Below are 23178 nucleotides of genomic sequence, written 5' to 3'. Positions count from 1 at the left end.
CACCCCAAAGGAAATCCCTTTGGATTTTCTCAAGCCTCAATCTAACAACTCTTGGCATGCGCAATAAGGACATGAGATAGATCGGCATGCTAACCAACGTGCTCCAAATGAGAGTGAATCTCCCCCCATTGGAAATGAACTGCCTCTTCCACAAGGCAAGTCTCTTCCGCATTCTCTCTTCCACACCATCCCACACTGCCACCGACTTATGAGGAGCACCCAAAGGGAGCCCCAAATAAGTGGAAGGGAGAGATCCCACTTTGCAGCCCAGTTCAGCAGCCAAGACCTCAACGCTCTCTACTCTTCCTACCGACAGAAGTTCACTCTTATTCAAATTGATGCTCAGACCAGAAATGACTTCAAACCACATTAACAGCAGGCTTAGAAAAGCCATTATCTCTTGGGAATCCTCACAAAAAACCAACGTGTCATCAGCAAACAATAGATGAAACACTTGGATCCCACTGCCACCCGTTCCCCTTATCCTGCAATCGATAAGGAAACTCCCCCTAACTGCTCTGTTAATGAGGCAATTTAAGGCCTCCATCCCTAAAACAAATAAGTAAGGGGAAAGGGGATCCTCTTGCCTTAACCCCCTAGTACTCTGGAAAAAACCCGAAGGCGATCCGTTAATCAAAACTGAAAAAGAAGCAGTGGAGATGCACCACCTGATCCAACCAGCCCATTTCTCCCAAAAACCCATTTTTTGCATCACTGTCAGTAGAAAATCCCAGTTAATATGATCATAAGCCTTCTCTAAGTCCAATTTACACAACACACCTGATTCATCCCATTTTAGCAACGAGTTTATGACCTCATTAGCAATTAACGCAGTATCAAGGATTTGCCTTCCTTCAACAAAAGCATTTTGGGTAGGAGACACCACCTTACTTACTACATTCTTTAACCTATTAGTTAGGACCTTGGCGAGAAGCTTGTACAGACCTCCCACCTAACTAATGGGTCTATAGTTGCATAAATCATCAGCCCCGCCTTTCTTAGGGATTAAAACCAGGAAAGTGGTGTTTAGACTTGTAACAAATTTACCCCTCTCAAAAAAATCCTTGAAAAATCCCATTAGCTCATCTTTGACAAAGTCCTAGCAAAACTACTAGAAAGCAATGGGAAAACCATCCGGACCAGGAGCCTTGTCCCCATTCAACTCTAAAAGAGCCAAAAACACCTCTTCCACAGAAAACATCTCTTCCATCCTGGCTGCCTCCTCTTCCCCAATTCTGTCAAACTCTAGACTGTTCATACTAGGGTGCTAGCCACCAGGATCTGATAACAGATTCTGATAGGCCCTCACCACACCCCTTTGAATTTCTTGATCTTCTGAAAGCCAGATTCCATCAACTTTAATTTTTTTCAAACAATTCCTCCTTCTATTAGAATTTGTCATCTTATGAAAGAATCATGTATTCTTATCGCCTTTCTTCAACCACGTTTCTCTTGATTTCTATCTCCACGAGATTTCCTCCATAAACGCCCACTTCTTGAAGTCCTCCTTGGCCTCCTTTCTAACCTTTTAACTCCTGCTCATTTAAGACTCTCTGCCGCTCCTGATCATCCCAAAAAGACACTTTGTCCAGAGCCATCCTCATGTTCACCCCCACTTTACCAAAAACTTCCTTATTCCAATTATTCAACTTGATTTTTAGAGAATTTTTCTGTTAGGATAAAACTATAAGACCCACTGTAGTTGAAACCTTGCCACCAGCCCCTAAACAGCTCCTTAAAGCCCTTCTCCTTCAACCACATATTCTCAAAACGAAACGGAATTGGACCTCTCCTCACACCACCCCCATCTAACAGAATTGGGAAGTGATCAGACACCGGCCTTAGGAGAGTACACTGAGACACCCCACTAAAATGATTCTCTCAATCCTTCGAAATCAGAAAACGATCCAGTCTAGACCTGAATTGACCATTCAACCCTCCACTCCACGTGAAAGGCCCCCCCTGAAGAGGCAGATCTCTTGAAGCTAACTCATCAATCACCTCCGAAAATCTTCTCATGGATCCAGACAATCTTCCTTCTCTGCTACGTTCGCTGGGAAATCTAATCATGTTAAAGTCCCCACTAATACACCAAGGATCATACCACAACCCTCGAATGGCACCTAACTCTTCCCAAAAAGGTTCTGTATAACTTTTCAATGTAGGTCCGTAGACCCCCGTGAAGATCCACAAGAACCCATCCTCGCAGTTCTTAAACCGACACGAAATTGAGAAGAGACCCACTTCCATATCTATTAACTCCAAAACTCTCTTATCCCAAAAGACTACCACCCCACCAGCTACCCCCCCGTGCACTCACTGCTCCCCAACCTAAAAATCTTCCCACACCAAGACTGTGAACAACCCCCTGAGACATATCTTGAATTTTAGTCTCCTGCAAACACACCACATCCACTCTTTGCGACCTGATTAGGGCCTTAATTACCTTCCTTTTATTTCTATCATTGGCCCCTCTAACATTCCATGATAGAATCTTTAGCTTCTTCTAATGGTCGAGAATCTGGCCCCACCTTCTCTAACCAGAGAATTCTCCTTTCTCGCACCATTATAATTAATGGACCGCTCTATTTTTTTCAATTCGCGATCAAACTTAGTGGACCCTGACGATCCCTTCTTAAGATTTTGCTCTCTTCTTCTCTTGGTCCTTAAGAACAGATTCAAGATTTCACCTTCAAAACCTTATGTAGAACAACCCAGAAACTCACTAAACATCGCCAAGCAGTTGTCGTCTCATCGACAACCTTTCCCTCCCATATCCTGTAGCAACCCCTCAAACTCACCCCCCACGCCTTCTCCAACCACAGACTTCTCCCCCTTAGAGACCAACTCCCCATTGGTACCATCAGCCAAGATGATTCTCAGCAGGATCTACTCTTCTCCGTTAACCACGGAAGCCAAACTACCTAAAGACCCCTCATTCAACACAACCCGTCCGAGATCAAAAGTAGAAGAAGAGAATTCCCGACCCCCCATAGGAAAAAAACGACGATTGACGTACCTAGATGCCTCTTCGCAAAGCGCTTCGTCAGTCAAAACCCCCTTTTTCCGTCATCTGAGAGGTCATCAACGGCAACGCCTCCCTCGACAACCCTACGAGGGGGTCGTCATCTCTGTTTGCACCTCCACCAGCGCCTCTATCTTTGGAGAACAACTGCTCGCTTCGAGCTCTAGGTAGAGAGACTGGAGCCTCGTCCCCATAAAATGCCCTTTCTCCTTTTGCGTCAGTTCCAACAGACCTAAAGCCCACACCCGATTCGCCCTCACTGCATCTTTAAAGACCATTTAAGTGAATGGGCCTTGAAACATGGCCCAAATCCTCATGGCTCACATGACAAGGACCCTAAACCTCCCCGAATAATAAAACATTAGGCCCACTACAAAGGCTTTCCAGCCCAAAGCCCAAGGTGTCCAAACTAAAGGATGAGGTCTCCCTACCCCCTCCCACTAGGTTTACTGAACCACCTACCCTACCCCTCTCATCAGTCTCTTCTCCAGAGGCCTCAATAGAAAGGGTGGGTGGGTTACCTCCATCAAGCGACACATCCTATACCTCCATCTGCGTCCTCAACTGCTCCACCTTCTCCCTTTGACTCCCACAACAAACAACGTGTTAAGCTTCGCCAATTTCTTCTCCTAACCTTGAGCCGCCCTTCTTAGAGAAGCTTCCCGCTAGCACCACCTATTTGAACCAAGGTGGAGATTCCCACCACAGCTGGAGAGAATAGTATCCCGACCCCAAAACTATATGAGCAGAGTTAGGGACCTCCCTTTCCACACGTTTTACCAGAATCTGAGCCCATTGCAACAAAACCTCCGCGCCCATCTCCGATTCTTTTAAACACCTCAAAACTCCATAGATGGAGTAGGAGCCTGACCACCCTTACCCAAGCCTCATCAGCATTGATTTCTTGCAGGAACACCCCACCTCCGGATTCCATTTATCCAAAATAATAAAATTTTCCTTTATGCTTATTTTGCCTCTGGCCAAAACACGCTCAACCTCGTAAGGCAAATCAAAATCAAACAGGAGGAGCCCCCTACCTAACACAACAACCTTCAGTTTCCCCTTAACCTCCCAATTTTAACGGGTCAAACTCCTTACGTATTCCAACTCAGGTAATGGAGCTAAATATATACCCCACCTTCCTACCAGACACTATCTCATCTGATCTAACCTTCCACACACCTCTCTTTCCCCTACCTCTAACCAAACTGACTCACCTACCCTTCCCGGGGTCGACTTAGCAGCATCTGCAAATGACTTCGTCTCTACCCCCTTTTCGTTCCATAGAACCTTCAGAACTCCCTTCAACTTCAACGAAACCTCTGGCATATTGGTAAACTTTAAACCTTCTGACGGGATCACTCTAAGGCCTCTCAACCTTACGGCCAGAGAATTCCAACCACTAGCCTGCCTCTTCCCTTTAGGAAAAATAATACTGTATTTTTTAGCTTCAAGATCACGAACAGAACATAGTGTTGAATATAATGTATTTATAGTGTACAATCTTTCTTTCCTTTCTTAATATAGGTCACATATATGGTAGTTAGTTCAACCTAGCCTTGTATATATATTTCTCTATTGTAAGAAGTCAACAATATGAATGAGAATTAAGGTTTTCTCTCTCTCTCTTTCAACATGGTATCAGAGCCAAGGGAGAAAACTTTATTCTTTCTGGTTTACCCGTGTAATTAATTTCGGGAATCCGTCCACTGACCGTGTTTCATTCCGGTCACCTTTTCCATTTCCCAAAACTTTCCGATCAGTCATATCGTGGTCAGAAAACCCTCATCACCGTCAACATTTTTTCGGCGATATTTTCCAACACCGACCACATCATCAGGAGCGCAAAGAGGATATCTGCAACTTTTCTCAAAGCACCAGAGCCAAAAACCGATCCATGCGCCTCCCATGCGCTACTTTTCTCCGAAGGCCTGAATCCCACACGCCAGCGCGTGGTCCACTTTCTGGTGTCGAGCTTCTACCAGCAAGCTTGTCCGGCGCCATCTTGCACTTCTAAGCCTCCATCAGTCCTCTCCAAACCCTGCTTCTCCATTTTTTTGGCATTTCAGCCTCCGCGGGTCTTCTTTCAACCTCCGACAGCAGCTCCCTTCCTTGGCCGAGACTTGTGTGTGCCTTGGGAAGGTCTCTTCTTCATCTCCAGTCACTTTTCTCCTTTGTTTGGATCCCGACATACCAAGTTCTTCTTCCATAGCTGTGATCCGACCTCCCTTTAGGGTTCTCTTCGATCCAAACGTGATTCAATCTCAGGTGAAGTTGATATGGCGACTAAAAATCCTATTTTTACATCCGTCATCTCTAGATCTCCTAGTATCACATCGGAAAAATTGATTGGTAGTGAGAATTATCTCTCCTGGTCAGCGTCCGTGAAACTCTGGTTTATGGGACAAGGTTATGAGGATCATCTTGTTACACCTGAGGATGCTATACCTGATGTTGACAAAGTGCAATGGAAGAAAATCGATGCACAATTATGAAGCGTATTATGGTAATCTGTTGATCCCAAAATTTTATATCATCTTCGTGCCTACAAAACCTGCTTTAAATTTTGGACTCAGGCTAAAGGATTATACACAAATGATATTAAACGATTTTATAAGGTGGTTTCTGATATTGTTCATGTGAGACAGCAGGACATGGATCTGTCTACTTATATTGACCGGATTGCGTCTCTTAAGGAGGAGTTCTTAACTTTCATGCCCTTCACTAATGGTGCTGAAGCTCAACAAATACAGATTGACAAGTTCTTTATGGTGTTAACCCTCATTGGCCTCCGTCAAGATCTAGAGTCTGTCCGAAATCAGAATCTTGCTAGTCCATCAGTACCATCATTGGATGATGTGTTCGCTCGTCTCTTACACCTCTCCTCTACTCAAACCTTGTCGACTAATGGTCCTTCAAATTCATCTGTGTTAGCCTCTCGGACTAACTCTCGAGGAGGACGTAGTGGCAATCGGGCTCGAGGACAACGTCCTCAGTGCACCTATTGTAATAAGTTTGGTCACACTCAAGATCGTTGCTATCAGTTACATGGACGACCTTCTCTCACTGCCCACATTGCTCAGTCATCTGATCCTCTGCTATCTCGACGTGACTCCACTGCGAGCTCCACATCTCAAAGTATCACCCTTACTGGTAGTGATTATGATGCTTATCTCCGATATCAAGCAGCCACATCAACTTCTGTTGCCCAGACCGGTAATGTCTCTGTCTGCTTTACTTAGTCTCCTTCTCTTGGCCCGTGGATTCTAGATTTTGGAGCATTTGATCATATTTCTGGTAATTAACACATTTTCTCCTCTATTACTACTACCTCTGCCTTACCTATTATTACTTTAGCTAATGGTTCCCAAACTATGGCTAAAGGTATTGGTTTGGCTCATCCTCTCCCTTCCCTACCTCTCCATTCAGTCCTTTATGCCCTTGAATGTCCCTTTAATCTTATTTCCATTAGCAAAATAACTCGCACTCTTAACTGTTCTATCACTTTTTCTGATAAATTTGTGATCTTGCAGGACCGGAGTACGGGGAAGACGATTGGCATAGGGCGTGAGTCTCAAGGCCTCTATCACCTCACATCACCTTCATTTCCTGCAGCTTGCATTTCCACTAATGCTCCTCTTCTCATTCATAGTTGTCTGGGTCATCCTAGTATCTCCAAGTTCCAGAAAATGATCCCTCGTTTTTCCACTTTGTCGTCGCTTGCGTGTGAGTCGTGTTAGCTTAGGAAACATACTCGTGTCTCATTCCCAAAGCGTTTGAATAATCGGGCAAAGTCTCCTTTTGAACTTGTCCACACTGATGTTTGGGGTCCATGTCGGACCGTGTCTACTTTAGGATTTTAGTATTTTGTCACTTTCATTGATGACTATTCAAGATGTACTTGGTTATTTTTAATGAAAAATCGAGCTGAGTTATTCTCTATTTTCCAGAAATTTTATGCTGAAATCCAAACATAATTCAATGTTTCTATTTGAGTGTTACGCAGTGACGATGCTTGGGAATATTTTTCTACACCCTTTACTTCTTTTATGTCCTAACATGGGATCCTCCATCAGTCATCTTGTGCTCATACTCCTCAACAAAATGGGGTTGCTGAACGTAAAAATCGACATCTTGTTGAGACAGCTCGTACCCTCCTTCTCCATAGTCATGTTCTTTTTCGTTTTTGGGAGGATATTGTTCTTACAGCCTGTTACTTGATTAATCGTATGCCCTCATCTATATTACATGACCAAATCCCTCATTCCTTCCTTTTTCCTACCCAACCTCTTTATTCTTTCCTCTTCGTGTCTTTGGTTATACTTGTTTTGTTCATACTCTCACACCTGGACAGGACAAGCTCTCTGCCAAGGCTACGAAATGCATCTTCTTGGGATACTCTCGACTTCAGAAGGGCTATCGTTGTTATTCCCCTGACACTCATCGTTATTTTCTCTCCGCTAATGTCACCTTCTTTGAGGACTCTCCATTCTTCTCATCCTCTGAATCTCTTCCCATTTCTGAACCACTTCCCTATATATCCCCCCCTTCAGATGCGCTCTCTCATCCTCTTCAGTTTATCATCGTCGACATCGTGTTGTTGCTCCTTTTCTTTCTTCAGTTGAGGTACCTGATGAATCACCTCCTGTCCCACCGATTTCTCCTACCCTGACCCTATCATTTATTGACCATTTGCCTATTGCTCTTCGGAAAAGTAATCGATCTACTCGTAATCCTCATCCTATTTATAATTTTTTGAGCTACCATCGATTATCTTCATCCTATTTTGTCTTTGTCTCTATTTTATCCTCTGTTTCTCTTCCTAAGAGCACTAGTGAGGCACTTTCTCATCCTGGGTGGCGACAAGCAATGGTTGATGAGATGGTTGCTCTGCACTCCAATGGCACATGGGATCTTGTTTCTTTACGTCTTAGTAAATCTACAGTTGGATGTCATTGGGTCTACACTGTTAAGGTTGGTCCTGATGGTCAGGTTGATCACCTTAAGGCTCGCTTGGTTGCTAAAGGTTATACTCAGATTTATGGTTGTGACTATGGTGACACCTTCTCTCCTGTTGCCAAGATTGCTTATGTTCGCTTATTTCTCTCCATGACAGCTATGTGTCATTGGCCTCTTTATCAGTTGGATATTAAGAATGCTTTCCTTCATGGTGAACTTCTCGAGGAAGTGTATATGGAGCAACCACCTGGTTTTGTTGCTCAGGGGGGTTTGGTTTAGTGTGCAAGTTACGTAGCTCTCTATATGGCTTGAAACAGTCTCTTCGGGCATGGTTTGGGCGTTTTAGTTCAGTTGTTCAAGAGTTTGGAATGCTTCGGAGTGAAGCAAATCATTCAGTTTTCTATCATCATAACTCTTCGAGCCAGTGCATCTATTTGGTAGTTTATGTGGATGACACTGTCATTACAGGCAGTGATTAGGAGGGTATCCAAAGACTAAAGCAACACCTTTTCAACCACTTTCAAACCAAAGACTTGGGCAGACTCAAGTACTTTTTGGGACTTGAAATAACTCAATCCAGTTCATGTCACAAAGGAAGTATGTCTTAGACATCTTGGAAGAAACAAGTATGTTAGAATGTAAACCTGTTAACACTCCTATGGATCCAAATGTCAAACTTGTACCAGAACAGGGGGAGCCTCTAAGAGATTCTAGGAGATATCGACGACTTGTAGGCAAACTGAACTACCTCACCATCACTCGGCCAGACATCTCTTTTCTTGTGAGTGTGGTTAGTCAATTTCTACAGTCACCATGTGACAACCATTGGGATGTTGTGATCTACATTCTTCGATATATTAAAGGAACACCAGGCCAAGGTATGTTGTATAAAAACAAGGGCCATACCCAAATTGTTGATTACACAGATGCAAACTGGGCTGGTTCACCCTCAGATAGGCATTCCACCTCAGGGTATTGTGTTTTTATTAGAAGTAACTTAATATCCTGGAAGAGTAAGAAACAAGATGTAGTGGCCAGATCAAGCGCCGAAGCTGAGTATTGAGCTATGGCTTTGGCAACATGTGAACTCATATGGTTGAGGCAACTCCTTCAGGAATTGAGATTTGGAAAAGATGAATAGATAAAGCTAGGTTGTGACAATCTGGCCGCATTACATATTGCATCCAATCCAGTCTTTCATGAAAGGACCAAGCATATGGAAGTTGACTGTCACTTCATTAGAGAGAAGATCGCATCAAGGTGTGTTGCTACAAGTTTTGTTAATTCAAATGATCAACTAGCAGACATCTTCACTAAATCTCTCAGAGGTTCTAGGATTAAATACATTTGTAACAAGCTTGGTGCATATGACATATATGCTCCAACTTGAGGGGGAGTGTTGAATATAAAGCTAGGTTGTGACAATCAGGCTGCATTACATATTGCATCCAATTCGGTCTTTCATGAAAGGACCAAGCATATGGAAGTTGACTGTCACTTCATTAGAGAGAAGATCGCATCAGGGTGTGTTGCTACAAGTTTTGTTAATTCAAATGATCAACTAGCAGACATCTTCACTAAATCTCTCAGAGGTTCTAGGATTAAATACATTTGTAACAAGCTTGGTGCATATGACATATATGCTCCAGCTTGAGGGAGAGTGTTGAATATAATGTATTTATAGTGTACAATCTTTCTTTCCTTTCTTAATATAGGTCACATATATGGTAGTTAGTTCAACCTAGCCTTGTATATATATTTCTCTATTGTAAGAAGTCAATAATATGAATGAGAATTAAGGTTTTCTCTCTCTCTCTCTTTCAACACATAGAATGAACCTTCCTGCCTTATTCAACCGACGCTCCATTCTAAACTTCCTATTTCCCTCCATCTAGCCAATAACCCAACTTTGATCATCAATCTCTCTACAACAGGCTTCAACACCTTCTAGTAAGCAACGTAGACTAGCCTCCCCGAATCTAATCCAAGAGGAGATACCTCTACTTCTCTCCCAAATACAACCTTTCGGCTTTCCTCCCAAATCCTCGACCAGAATCTCAAAGGATTTGGACTCCACCACAAACCGACTTCTTCCACCCCTAACAGCTCTACATTCCCCCATGACTTTTTTATTGTAAATAGAGAGAAGCTTTAGCTCAAGAACCATAGGTTCAACATCAGAAACATCAGAGTATTGTACTTTCTTTGAAGGAAATTTCATTACTCGAAGAAGTCAAAAGCCATAAGTGGTGGCTAGATCAAATCTAGAGGTAGAGTTTAAAGCCATGGTACATAAGATATGCGAGCTCATTTGGAAAATGATTGTCCTCACTAACCTTAGAACTAATTAGCAAGGACTAATAAGACTTTGTTGTGATAATAAATTAGCAATAAAATTGCCCATAATTTAGTCCAACATGATCACACTAATTATGAGGAAGTGGATTGACATTTTATCATACAAAAATTTGAGAGTGAACTGATTTACATTACCCATATTTCTACAGGTAGTCAACTCGATAATATATTAATAAAAGGACTTACGGCTCACTCATTTTTATCTATTACAAGTAAGCTAGGAATGAAGCATCTATTTACCAACTTGAGGAGTCTTGGAAAGGAAAACCAATTGTATAATGAGATGTATAGGATGTAAATTAGGGAGTTCCCTTTTTTGTATAGTTAACCCATGATTTCCTATGATTACATAATTTTTAGGCCAGTATCTATTATTTTTTATTTGCTCCATAGTCTCAATCTTTTGGTGTACACAATGATGAAAGTTTTAGCTAATATGATTGAAATGTCATATGAAATTTCATATTTCAGCATGTTGGAAACAACATTAAGGCCATAATTTTAGTCGATGGGAATTTTGGTGATTTTTACCAAATTATCACGATTTCCTTTTTTTTTTTTTTTTTTTCTATAAACTGTCAATTTTTCATGAATTTCTTGCAATTTTCCTAATTAATCACCGATATTTTGGCAATTCAATTGCACCATGTCAGTGCCCTTGTTTAAAATTTAAAGAGAAGGGGGCTTGTACCTTGGCTCAAACTTGAGCCCTCCAACAAGGGATGAGTGGCCCTTTGCTACCAAGGTACTTTTCCCGTCTTGGGCTCAAATATATATATATGTATGTATGCCTTACTTTGTGTCTCTAAGCCTTTTAATATATAAATGTAGACAATGAAATATTAAACTAAAAATTTAGTGAGTAAATTAATTTTAGTTATCTTATTTTCAAATTCCATTTAACTATCATTAAAAATATAAAAACCATTACGATAATCTTCTTTGATAAACATTTTTTATATCTTTTGCATAGGAATTAAATATTAGAGCAACATAAACTTGTAATTAAAACTATAAACATTTTTATAAAATAAGCATACATATGTCATAATTTTTTATATCCTTAAATACATCCAAACTAGATAGATTATCATTTTAGTGTTAAATATGTTTTCAAGTCTTTCTTTCTCTCTCTATATATGTGTGTGTGTGTGTGTGTGTGTGTGTGTGTATGTGTGTGTATGTGTTTGTGTGTGTATGTCAAAAAGTTAGGAGTTAGCTAGAGCTAAAAGTTAGGAGTTTTTCTAGTTTTTTTTTTTTCTGTTTAATAAAATTTGAATTTTAAATTCAAATTGTTTAAGATAGGGAAGTTTGTTTGTTTCTATATTTTTAGGAGTTAGTTGTTATATTTCATTAGCTAATGCAGTCGAAAGATTTGTGGGAGATCTCAACTCTTGCCAAGTCTATTTATGTGATGTAATTAATTTTAGTTTTTAATTCAATGAAGAGAAAAGTCTTTCCCCTTCAAAATTTTCAATATATATATTGTTTTGTTCAATAAAATAGCTTCAATATATGTATTAATGTTTATTTTATTATTTCTTGGAATTTTTTATAACATATCCGTGAGTTTTCATCAATTTCCATCCCATCAATATTTTTTCCCAAACTCTATCCAATATTTCCCGAATTTTCCGTATTATCCAGCAACCGGTATTTAGTCAGTTTGCAATATTTTCATCCTTGAGTGTACATTTGTCACTACAGAATGAAAAGGGAGAAAAATATTATTCCTTTTGTTCTAATTATTCTTCACTAGCTCTTCCAATTCCTGATCAGAAAGGCTGCTATAGAAATTGAAATTCCATAAGGGAGAGGGAGAGGAAATGTTTTAGATAGAAGAAATAAAAGAATCTCTAGTTCTCATAACTCAGAAGATACTTGGAAATTGGAAATGGAGAAATCACTTGCCCCATCACGTGTTACAAATATTGAAAGATGGAATGGGGAAATGATTCTGAAAACTCACCTAATCGGTCACCAGAATTTTCTCAATAATATTATCATAACTAAAAATTTTATACTTTTTGAAGATCTAGAAGGCAAGAAGAAATTCTGACTGACCGAAACTTATTATCGGTCAGACATCCTACTGATATTGTTTATAAAGGCTTATCAATTTTGTGTCTTGATATATTTGTGTGCTAAGTTTTTCTGTTTGACCACTCAGAAATAGATCACATTTTTGGTATTACGGTGTCAGATTCCAGCAAAACCAAACTATAGTCTGGTTCTCTACTATGCTGCTGACAGGCCAGTGAATAAAAATTCCTTATTGGGTAAATTTGTGGATGGAACTGACATGTTTCGAGATTCAAGGTTCAAACTCATTCCAAGTATCATGGAGGTATAAATTCTTTTTCAAGTATTAAGTCTATACTTGTGACTAAGTTTCCATGGTATTGAGTAGCTAATGATTTTTAATGTGCACAGGGTTATTGGATGGTCAAGCGCGCTGTTGGCACAAAAGCTTGCCTCTTGGGGAAAGCAGTGACCTGCAAATACCTCAGACAAGACAATTTTCTGGAGGTAATATATTCCCAACAGCCTCTGCTTTTGTTACCTATATGCTTCTCATTCAGGTTATCACCATGTAGATTTTATTTGAACTGTGTTATGTTGGAAATACCAAATAATTTGAATTCACCTGGTTTTGCTTTCTCTTGTTCTTCTGGAACTCCTCTTTTTCACTTTATTGCTATTATTAGCTATTTTCTGAAGTGCACATTTACCTAACTACAGGGCCAGAATTTTTTTTATTATCATTATTTATTTTTATTTTTTTGTAAAGAAGAAGAACAAAAGAAAATTTCTTCCCAATTTTTATGGTACTATCATTGTGTATGTCAATATATGACTTAGTGCATTCATAATGTTAAAATCTATTCTATTGTCTTGAGAGTTATTTAATTTATTAGTTAATTGATATTAGTTATTTTTATCTTGGTTAATAGTGTAAATAGGTGAAGAGGTATAGGCAAGTGAAGTTACGCAAATCTAAACTTTTCTGTACTTTCTTTTTCTCCTTTCTTCTTCCACTTTTTTAAACTTTTCTATACTTTCTTTTTCTCCTTTCTTCTTCCACTTTTTTAAACTTTTCTATACTTTCTTTTTCTCCTTTCTTCTTCCACCTTTTTTCCTAATCTTAACCTTAATCTCATAAGTTCTAGTTTTAATTTGTATCATCACTCTATACAAAATGGGCAAATTGGTATTTAAAGATTTGTGAATCCCCAATTTGCAGTTCTATTGTGTTTTATGTGTCTTGAAGAGTTTTCTCTTTCTCATTTGTTGCCCTCTCAGGCTTCACAACTTTCCCTTTTAGCAATTCTGAATGTTCTTCTTTTGCTCGCTCCCTCTCTCTCTGGGTAAATTGGCATTTAAGGATTTTTGAATCCTGAATTTGCAGTTCTGTTGTATTTTGTGCATGGTTCAATGTAATGGTATCAGGCATTGACTTGGGAGGTCCCAAGGCACATTGGTCTTGGCATCTTAGATTAGTATTGATCAATACAAAAAAAGTCCTAGTTTAAAAGCTCAAAAAATTCTTTAAAAAATTATGAAAATTATTGCAGAAATAGATACAATTGGATACACTAAAAAAGATCAATAAAAGAAACTTCTATTACTTGTAACATTATCCAAATAATGATAAAAGTATGCCTTTGGAATGATTTATAATAATGTTAAAGAGTTTTAAAACCTTTTTATTTAATCACCTCATACTAATATTTTTTTTATTTAAAAAAAGATGGGAAAATAAAAAAGGAATTTTTTTTTTTTATAACAAATTTGTTTAAATTAAATATTTAAAAATTTTAAATATATTTTCAACCATTAAAAAATACAACCATGAATTGTCTTTTAAAAAAATAAACATGATTATTCCTCTCAAATATATTCAAAATAACAAATTATAAAAAACAAGAATTTTATTATTTTTATTTCAATAAGCATATTTAAAAGATAAATATGCTTCTTTTATGCTTCTATCCATTTTAATTTCCAATTTTTTTTATTAATATTCATATCCTATTTATTTCATACAAACCCAAATATCCATTATCCATTTCATATAATCCCAATTTATATCAAATTCCCATTATCCATCTAAACATAAATACCTATCAAATATTTACAATCCATTTAAAGACAAAATACCCTTTATTCATAACCCAAATTCCTATTAAATACCCATTACCATTTAAACCAATATAGCCCATCAAAAAACCATTCCTATTGACGTAACACAAAGCAAGAACGTAAAAGGATAGAACACATCTAACCTAAGAAAACCTAGAATCCACCATAGAAACTCTCAAGAAGGGATTTTTCATTGATTGAAAATTTAGAGCAAAAGACAAAAAATCTCTCTCCATCATTTGTCCCTCCTATTTATCCTAATAAGACTTCAGTGTCTTCACAACTTGCTGCCCTTAGAAAATGAAAACACATAAATAAGTAAAAGTAACCAGGTACTACAAGTCTTAAGCTTCCTAGGTAATTTAAATATTATTCTGATACTGGTTGACTTGACTACTTGGGACTAAGCATCCTACAAATCTTAACCAGGTACACTTAACCTATTTCTCTTTTCTCTTTCATGTTCTCTCCTTGGTGTTGTTTCCTTGACTTTCTACTCCCATTTGACTGAAGTGAGTCCATTCACCAGGATGATAGATGCTTTTAGCATTGACTAGAAGATGAGAGATTAACGATGTTAACAATTGGAGCTGTATTATTGATGATAGACATGATCAAATTATTGCTAGGCCCAGCATGCTCCTTTTCAGTTCCGCCAAATTGATTATGGCTTTGTCTCTCCAGATGTGATGATAATTATATCACTGTGAGAATTCATAATGCTCCTTGTGTGTTGTCTTAATCAGAACCAGGGGCTCCACGAAGAACTGAAACTAGAGAATTTAACTTAAGTTCTGTTAAAAGGTTTCTTAAGTTATATTCTAATTCATATCTAAATGAAAAAATAGATCAGGTTCTTTGTTGGGCCTTCAATTCTCTAGAGTGGAATATGGAGGGAGGGAAGTGGGGTTGGTTTGCATGATGTAGGCAGAGGCTGAGCAAAATTGTGGGTTGGGTTTTTATATATGCCAAGGGGAAGAAGAAATTTATAAAGGGCCATGGTACAGATAAAAGCTTCATTACCGAACCTTGAAAATGTGAGCTCTCACACATCTTCACATGACTTGGATCAATACAGCTAGAGGTACTTTTTGTGGTTGCAGTGTATGGCTTGGCTATCTAAATACCTCTTCTACAAAATTTTCTTTTGAAACTTAGAAACAATTTGAATTCCTAATGATTGCTGCTGGAAAGGGAAAAGTAGTGCTTCCAGAACTAGACCTAAGGCTTCCATTAGTGAGCATAACTAAACCTGAGGTCTCTATAGTAGTTTCAACATCCTCTCACCAGGCCCAGGGCTTTGACTCAACTACAAAGTTGAGCAAGAACTGGCTTACACCATAGCCAGAGCTGGGTCTCATGAAGCACTAGTCATCAAAACTAACCAGTCCTTTAGCAGTGTTATTTTACTCCTGAAATCAGTTTGTATATGATTTTCATGTACCAATTCTTTTGCAGTGTCCTCTTAGGCCTGGAATCAATTTCTATATGCTTTTTATGTTAGGCTGTTGTATTTCAGAAAAAATCTTCTTTCAGTTGTTTGCAGGTAATACGTCAAGCACTAGGTCTTAAAAATACATGATAGTGTCATGTGGAACCTATATATTTTCATTTTCTTTTGTTTTACCATAGTAGTGCTTAGAATCAGGTGTGCTTAAGCATTTGACTAAGAGGATGCTTGTTTTTATTACTTTTTGCTGAAAGCAATTTGTTTTCGGATTTTAAGTTGCTTGTTTTTCTACTTTTTTTATAACTTATTATAAGTTTTTGACTAAATAGAAAAAGCCAAAATATTTGGCTTTTTTAAATAGAAAAGTGGCATATTGGTTTTTTTTTAGTTTTTAATGCTTAATAGAAATAAAATATTATAAAAACAAACAACCAAATACTTAACACTACTAAGCACTTTTTACTTTTAAGTTCTATTTAGAATTAAATAAAATAAAAAACAAACAAACACCACCTAAATCTTTTCACCTTTGCTTGAAGCGAATCTCATGTGATAATATTCTATGTTTCCTACATGCTAGGGCATTACCCCAGTTAAACTTGATATATACTGTTGGCCCACTACCTAACAGTTAAGCTTTTAGGTTAATTGGTAATTTAACATGGTATCAAAGTCAAGTTTAACTAGAGGCCATGAGTTCAAACTTCATCACTTGATTGTTTTGAGCCCATGTGCAAGCTCCACACCCCACCCCCACACAACATTTATGGCTTGTTTTGCTACTTGTTACTTTTGTTCCCTCAATTTACTAAAGTATTGGCAAATGCCACTATGATGCAGATTGATGTAGATATTGGCTCATCATCAGTAGCAAGGAGTATCATTGGTCTTGTCCTGGGGTATGTCACAAGCATAGTGGTGGATCTTGCAATTTTAATAGAGGTTTGTGCCTTCTTGCTTTCAGTACTTTGTGAAAGAAGCCCTGTTCTTCTGGTATGGACCTGTGCTCTCTTGTATGGACTTGAGATTGTGGATGGTTTTTGAGCTTTATTTGATCCTCATAGTGGAGGTTTCTGCCTTTTGCTGTCATTATTTTGTGGAAGCACTATTCTTCTGGTATGAGCTTGTGTTCTTCTTGCAGTATGTACTTGAGCTTTTGATAGTTTAAATAGGCATTTTAACTGTGTCAGGGTGTTGCTTTTTGTTCAAGTACTACTGTCTCATTTTGTTGCTTTTTCTTATTCTTCATTTTAGAGATGAACATTTTGAGAAATTTTAGACCTTTTTTCTTATAGGCAAATAAATGGATGAGATTAGTGCGTAGGTCTCATAGCTTCTGAGAATATATTAAAATAGCCTAGCAGGAAGAAGGGATGCAACTCGAATGCACTAGAAGTATGCAAGGCACCCAGAGGCCAAAAAGAAGATAGATAATGGCAAAATTCACAGATGAACCACTTTTCTTAACCCAAACTATCCACAAAATCAAGGAAAGACTGGGAGACCCTATGACCCTACTACAGTTCATAAGTAACGTCTTCAAAGAAGAATTTCATTGCTAGAGGTGAGCATTTAACATGTTCCAAAGTTCTATGTTGCTCCTTCCATATCATCCAAAACAAACATAAAGGAGTTAGTCTTGAAGCTTTGCAGACCTAGGAAGCAACCAGAACATGTTGAATAAAGAAAACACCAAGGATCAAAGATGAAGAGTCCATTTGCAATGGACAAGAATATCCTCAGCTGATTTTATGCCCTGTTTGCAGAAGCAACACCTATTAACCAAAGTCCAACTTCTTTTCATAAGTTAATCTAACAAGAAACCTCACCTTGGAGGGTTTCCTTGGTATGCAAATCTCTTTATATATCTCACTTGACAACAAAGACTTGTAGCATATGATTTTACTGGAAATATACCCTTCTTAGAAACATTCCAAATCAATTTATCCTCTAACCCACCTATCACCTTGAAAGGAATCAATAAATGCAAGGACTCCATAACCTCCTCCTGATTAGAGAAATCTCTTCTGAAGCTGAGATTCCATCTTCCATCCCATAATCCACCACTCAAGCACCTTTACGAACTCCTAAATCATACAAGAATGGGCATCTATCTTTCAAAGGCCCTCCTCCCTACACCAAGTTTTAGTTCAGAATATTGCAATGCAATTCCTCAATGAGAAGTCATCCACCCCCCAATGCCCTGCACATACTCAACCTGTAAGTTTCTTTGCCTGCACTAGAGCTTCATCCTCCTACTCAAATGATTTAGACCCCACACTCCAAGAAATTATTTGGAGCTTTCTTCATCAACATTAACAATGGACCAACCATTAGCTTCATCCTCATTAGCCAGAACCAAATCTCTACCACTATCATAATTCACAAAACAAACCAGCTTCCAAACTCCGTCTCCTTTGTGAACTTGCTCTCTTTCTTTTCCTTTTCATGGAAGGGGACAGAGCTTGCTGAACCCTTATCTATTATCACTTTTAAGGCCATAATTTCCTTCTTGAATTTTTTCAGTCATCCCAAAGGATTTTCTGAAGGTTTGATATTTGGAGTTTGCCTAGATTGAGATTTCTTGACTGTCTATAGTTTCTAGTAAGGGTGTAAGTAAAACCGAAAAACTGATCCAAACCAACTAAAACTGATCGTATCGATTCAGTTTTCAATAACCATAAAGTACGGTTTGGTTTGAGAATCTTGAAAACCAACTTTGTCAGTTTGGTTTTCAGTTACATTATCTTAAAACCAATAAAAATCAAACCAAACCGACATTCTGAACTTCTATATAATTGTTCAATATTCTATGACCTCTTTTACGTTAGACTCTATGACAATAATTCATTGTTTTTGGACTATGATCAAATTAATTTTTAAATGCATTCATTATATTTTGGGCTAAAAAATTTAAATGGTATTTTGAATTTCATATCCAAGTTGATTTTTATTAGTTTTAAAAACAAATTAGACTTAAGGTCTAAATTAACTTGTATCCAACGGTTCATCTAAACTAGACCAAACTGACCTTAATCAAGTTTGGTTTGATTTGAATTTTCCATCACTAAAAGGTCGGTTCAGTTTTGATTCAAACATAAATTGATGATGTTGGTTTGACTAATTTTTTTCTTCAAAAACAGACCCAACCACACCTTTTTACACCCCTAGTTTCTGGACCTGAACCCTTTTCTCTAAGGGCCAACTGGTGCAACACTAAAACAGGGACCACACTTTCTAGAGATTCTTCAAGATTAACAACAGAATAAGAGCCCCCCTGTGTTCATTAGGCAGGCGGGGATTGTCCAACCTGTTTTGGACTGTAACAAACATTATAATCTTCTCTTGGATTGCCCATACCATGATTGCTAACTTTTTTTTATGTTAACTCTATTATACCCTACCAAAAATAAATATGTTTCAGTAAAATAAAAGTATCATACTTATGATTTGTGGATGTAGACACAAGAATGACTTTAGATGAGGATACACAATGTCTAACATGGAAAAACCCAAAGGAAACAACTGGACAAATACACATGTGTAGACATGTTTATTTGTTAATTTTCAAACAATTTCTTTTATTTTAATTTTCAAATATTTGGTTGGGACAAAATCTAGTAAAGTTCTATTGTTTGACCAGGTAATTCAAAAGGCTTTTACTAATGTGGGGTGAAACATGGAAAAGTAGAAGAAATTTGGGATTATTTAGAGGTATAGCATAATATTATAGTATTTAAAGAATTCTAATTCGGGAATATAAAATATAAGGGTTGGTTAAAAGTTTTACAAATAAAAAGGGAGGGCCTTAGAACTTCATGCTCTTTCATTCTCCATTTCAATTGATCTCTAGGTTGTTCTCCATCAATCTTCCTCCTATTCTACTTCTTAAACACTTCCTCAACAAGGCATTACTACTAGTCTTTTTCTCTGCAAGTATTACAATTCTCAGATTCAAAGGCCAAAAGTGCCTTATATATTGAACAATCCCATCAAATATAGCATGATTGTGTGTATGCAGCATCTATGATACCTACCTGGTTATTACAATCAGGATATGCCTTTTAGGCTCTAGAATTGATGGATTTGTAGATAGTGTCATTTTCGGTTTATTATAATATGGATGCTTTTAGTAATTGATATTTGGGGCAATAGAAAGGCTTTTAGAATGGATAAGTGTGGAAGAATGTAATTAGGAAAGATTATAGTTGTATATTTTTGTAATTAAGGAGAGGATTAGGACAATCCCGCAATCAAGGGGATTTGATAGAATTAGACTGGGAAAGTTCCTATTTTTTTGTGTTAGGAATATTTGTATAAATATGTGGGTATGTACATATTGAGATCAAGGAATAAATTTATTCTCTTACCTTCGAATTCTTCTTTAAATTCTACATGGTATCATAGCCTTGGGCTCCTAAGTTTAGGAAGAGAAGAAAATTTCTTTTTGGCCTTCATTGCCAAGTTGAAGACCAGAAGAGTCAACTTTCATTGTCGACTTTAAGGTTTCATCTTGTCTGAGTCAAGCCATCGCAACAAACCTAGATCGCAAACGTCGTTGTCATCACGCCATCATCATCACTACTATAAGACATTTCTATCTCTGCCGCACACCTTTGTCGCACCACGGAGATCACGTCGCAACTCGTCTCAACCTCGCCGTCACCCTTGGGCCTTCCTTCCATCAGCCTTCTCTTTCCCTCAAACTTCCACCCTCACACTGTCACAAACTCATCACAAAAAAGGAATTGCGCCATCATCGTTGCTAAAAAAAAAATTTCCTCCTACGGGCATTCCTTACATTGTAGATATCATTGGAAATCAAGAGTGTTGGACGTCCAACGTACTTAAGAGTACTGGACCTTTGATGCCACTATTGCGACCACCTAGCACCCATATCAAGCTCTAACACAATTCCCTGAGCCCTATGGGCAAGAGAGTTATTTAACTAAGAGCTCTTGTATATTTTTCAAGAAAAAATAAAAGAAAGGAAAAATAATTTTTTACTTGTATTCCTTCCATCACTCTTCTTCTACATGGTATCAAAGCCATTTGCCCTACTTGCTATGATGAACACTATCAGAATTTTGTGTTATCATTGGCAGCAAATTATAACTGGGATCTATAACAGTTCAATGTCAAAAATGCATTTCTTAACGGAAATCTAGAAAAAAAGATTTATATGGAAGTCCCTCCTAGATTTGGAAATGATCTAGCTGCTAAAAAAGTGTGTAAACTAAAGAAAGCTCTATACGGCCTAAAACGGTCTCCAAAGGCATGGCTTGGAAGGTTTGTTAAAGTAATGAAAAATATGGGATACAGACAAAGTCAGGGAGATCATTCATTGTTCATCAAACATTTAGATTCAGGGAGAGTTACAACATCATTGTGACAAGAAATAATGAAAAGGAGAGAGAAACTTTGAGGCAATGCTTGACCAAGGAGTTTGAGATTGAAGAGTTATTACTCATCCTAAGTAGGGAATTTTTATTTCTCAGCAGAAATATATAACGGACCTTCTCAAGAAAACAAGGAAGTTGGTGTGTAAACTAGTAAGCACACCTATATATCCTAATCATAAGCTTGGAGAGGTTGAGGAAGATGTTATGGTAGATAGAGAGATGTAACAACGTCTAGTAGGAAGACTCATTTATCTCTCTCACACAAGACTAGATATAGCATATGTTGTGAGTGTGATTAGTTAGTTCAGGCACAATCCAAAAGAGGTTCATCTACAAGCTGCTAACCGAGTGCTATAATACCTTAAGGGGTGTCTAGGAAAGAGCATTCCATTTAAACAAAACTCGAGACTAGTATTTGAAGTTTACATAGATGCAGATTATGTTGGATTTGTGGTTGACAGAAGATCAACCACTAGGTATTTCATTTTTCTTGGTGGGATTTGGTAACTTGGAGAAGTAAGAAACAGAGTTTGGTGGCAACGTCCAGTACAAAAGCAAAATTTTGCGCAATGGCCCAAAGAGTTTGTGAACTACTATGTTTGAAGATAATTTTAGAAGATTTGAAGATTAAATGGAATGGCTCAATGAGACTTTACTACAATAATAAATTTGTAATCAGTATTGCACATAATCCAATGCGACATGATCGAATGAAGCACATAGAGATAGACAGACATTTTATTAAGGAAAAACTAGATAGTGAGTTGATTTGTACTCCTTATGTATCTACTAACCATCAACTTGTAGATATACTCACCAAAGGTTTAAGCAATACAACATTTCAAGCAAATATATCCAAGTTGGGAATGAAAAACATCTGTTCACTAGCTTGAAGGGAAGGGTGGAAGAATGTAATAAGGAAATATTATAATTGTATATTTTTGTCATTAAGGAGAGGATTAGGACAATCCCGTAACCAAGGGGATTTGATAGAATTAGGTTGGGAAAGTTTATATTTTTTAGTGCTAAGAATATTTGTATAAATATGTGGGTATGTACAAACTGAAATCAAGAAATTTATTCTCTTAGAGTTGGAAATCTCCCTTGGTTGCATATTAGAACATTTTGAGGCAACATTGGGGTTGAAAGTGGACATGTAGAAGAGTAAGCTAATTCCTACGACTTGGGGTGGGACCATGGAAATGGATGTCCAAGCTTTCACTTTATGTTGTTTTTGGATTTCTTTTCTTAGCTTTCCATTGAGATTATCTTCCATTGCACGCACAATGACTTATTGTGTAGCATTTTCAGTCTCTAATCCAATGGTAAGAGGGTTGGAATGCTTCAGAGGAATCTTTTATGGGATGGTTTAGAATGAAAAGGAAAATACCCGATTGAGTGAAATGAGTTGTGCCCTATTGTGGAGAAAGTGAAGATCGGATATAGTAGTTTGGCATCTATTAGTGAAACCTTTTATGGTAATGAGAGTTGTGATTTTGGGGTGGAAACTAGTAACTTGTGTAAGGATATGGTGGCATGGAATTATGGGAGGAGAAGCAAAGTCGATATTCTAATCATGCTAGGAGGCTTTTCCAGGTAGATGTCTTTTGATGTTGAGAATAGGCAGCATACCCATTTGGTATCGTGTGTAGTTTGGAAAAATGTGAAGTATAAGTTTCCAAACTCATTCCAGATAGCAGCAACAAGGAGGCTATGGTAGCATATTTTCAGGGATATTTTTATGATTACTCATAAATTCAAGGGTGTTTTAACAATTACTCATAATTGTAGGGATTTTTTGCAATTGCTCATGATTCCAAGAGTTTTTCTAATTACTTATA

The 23178-nt window shown here is 37.8% G+C and overlaps 1 protein-coding gene across 3 annotated transcripts in view; it reads left to right on the top strand.

Moving 5' to 3' along the window:
- The window catches only part of LOC117925044 (protein ENHANCED DISEASE RESISTANCE 2), a 130202-nt gene that overhangs the window by 97302 nt on the left and 9722 nt on the right, over positions 1–23178 (top strand). For 2 of the 3 annotated variants that reach the window (XM_034843854.1, XM_034843855.1), the window contains exons 19-21: positions 12546–12689; positions 12776–12871; positions 16776–16877. In XM_034843854.1, coding sequence (XP_034699745.1) covers positions 12546–12689; positions 12776–12871; positions 16776–16877 — 342 coding nt within the window. Of the gene's footprint in view, positions 1–6558; positions 6770–12545; positions 12690–12775; positions 12872–16775; positions 16878–23178 lie in introns of those variants that run through there. The other variant, XM_034843856.1, reaches the window with a different exon arrangement.

The sequence above is a fragment of the Vitis riparia genome, chromosome 11, assembly GCF_004353265.1.
Source record: "Vitis riparia cultivar Riparia Gloire de Montpellier isolate 1030 chromosome 11, EGFV_Vit.rip_1.0, whole genome shotgun sequence".
In the NCBI taxonomy this organism is placed as follows: Eukaryota; Viridiplantae; Streptophyta; class Magnoliopsida; order Vitales; family Vitaceae; genus Vitis; species Vitis riparia.
Note: the sequence above shows the minus strand (reverse complement) of the source record. Positions and strands in the feature narration are given on the sequence as shown.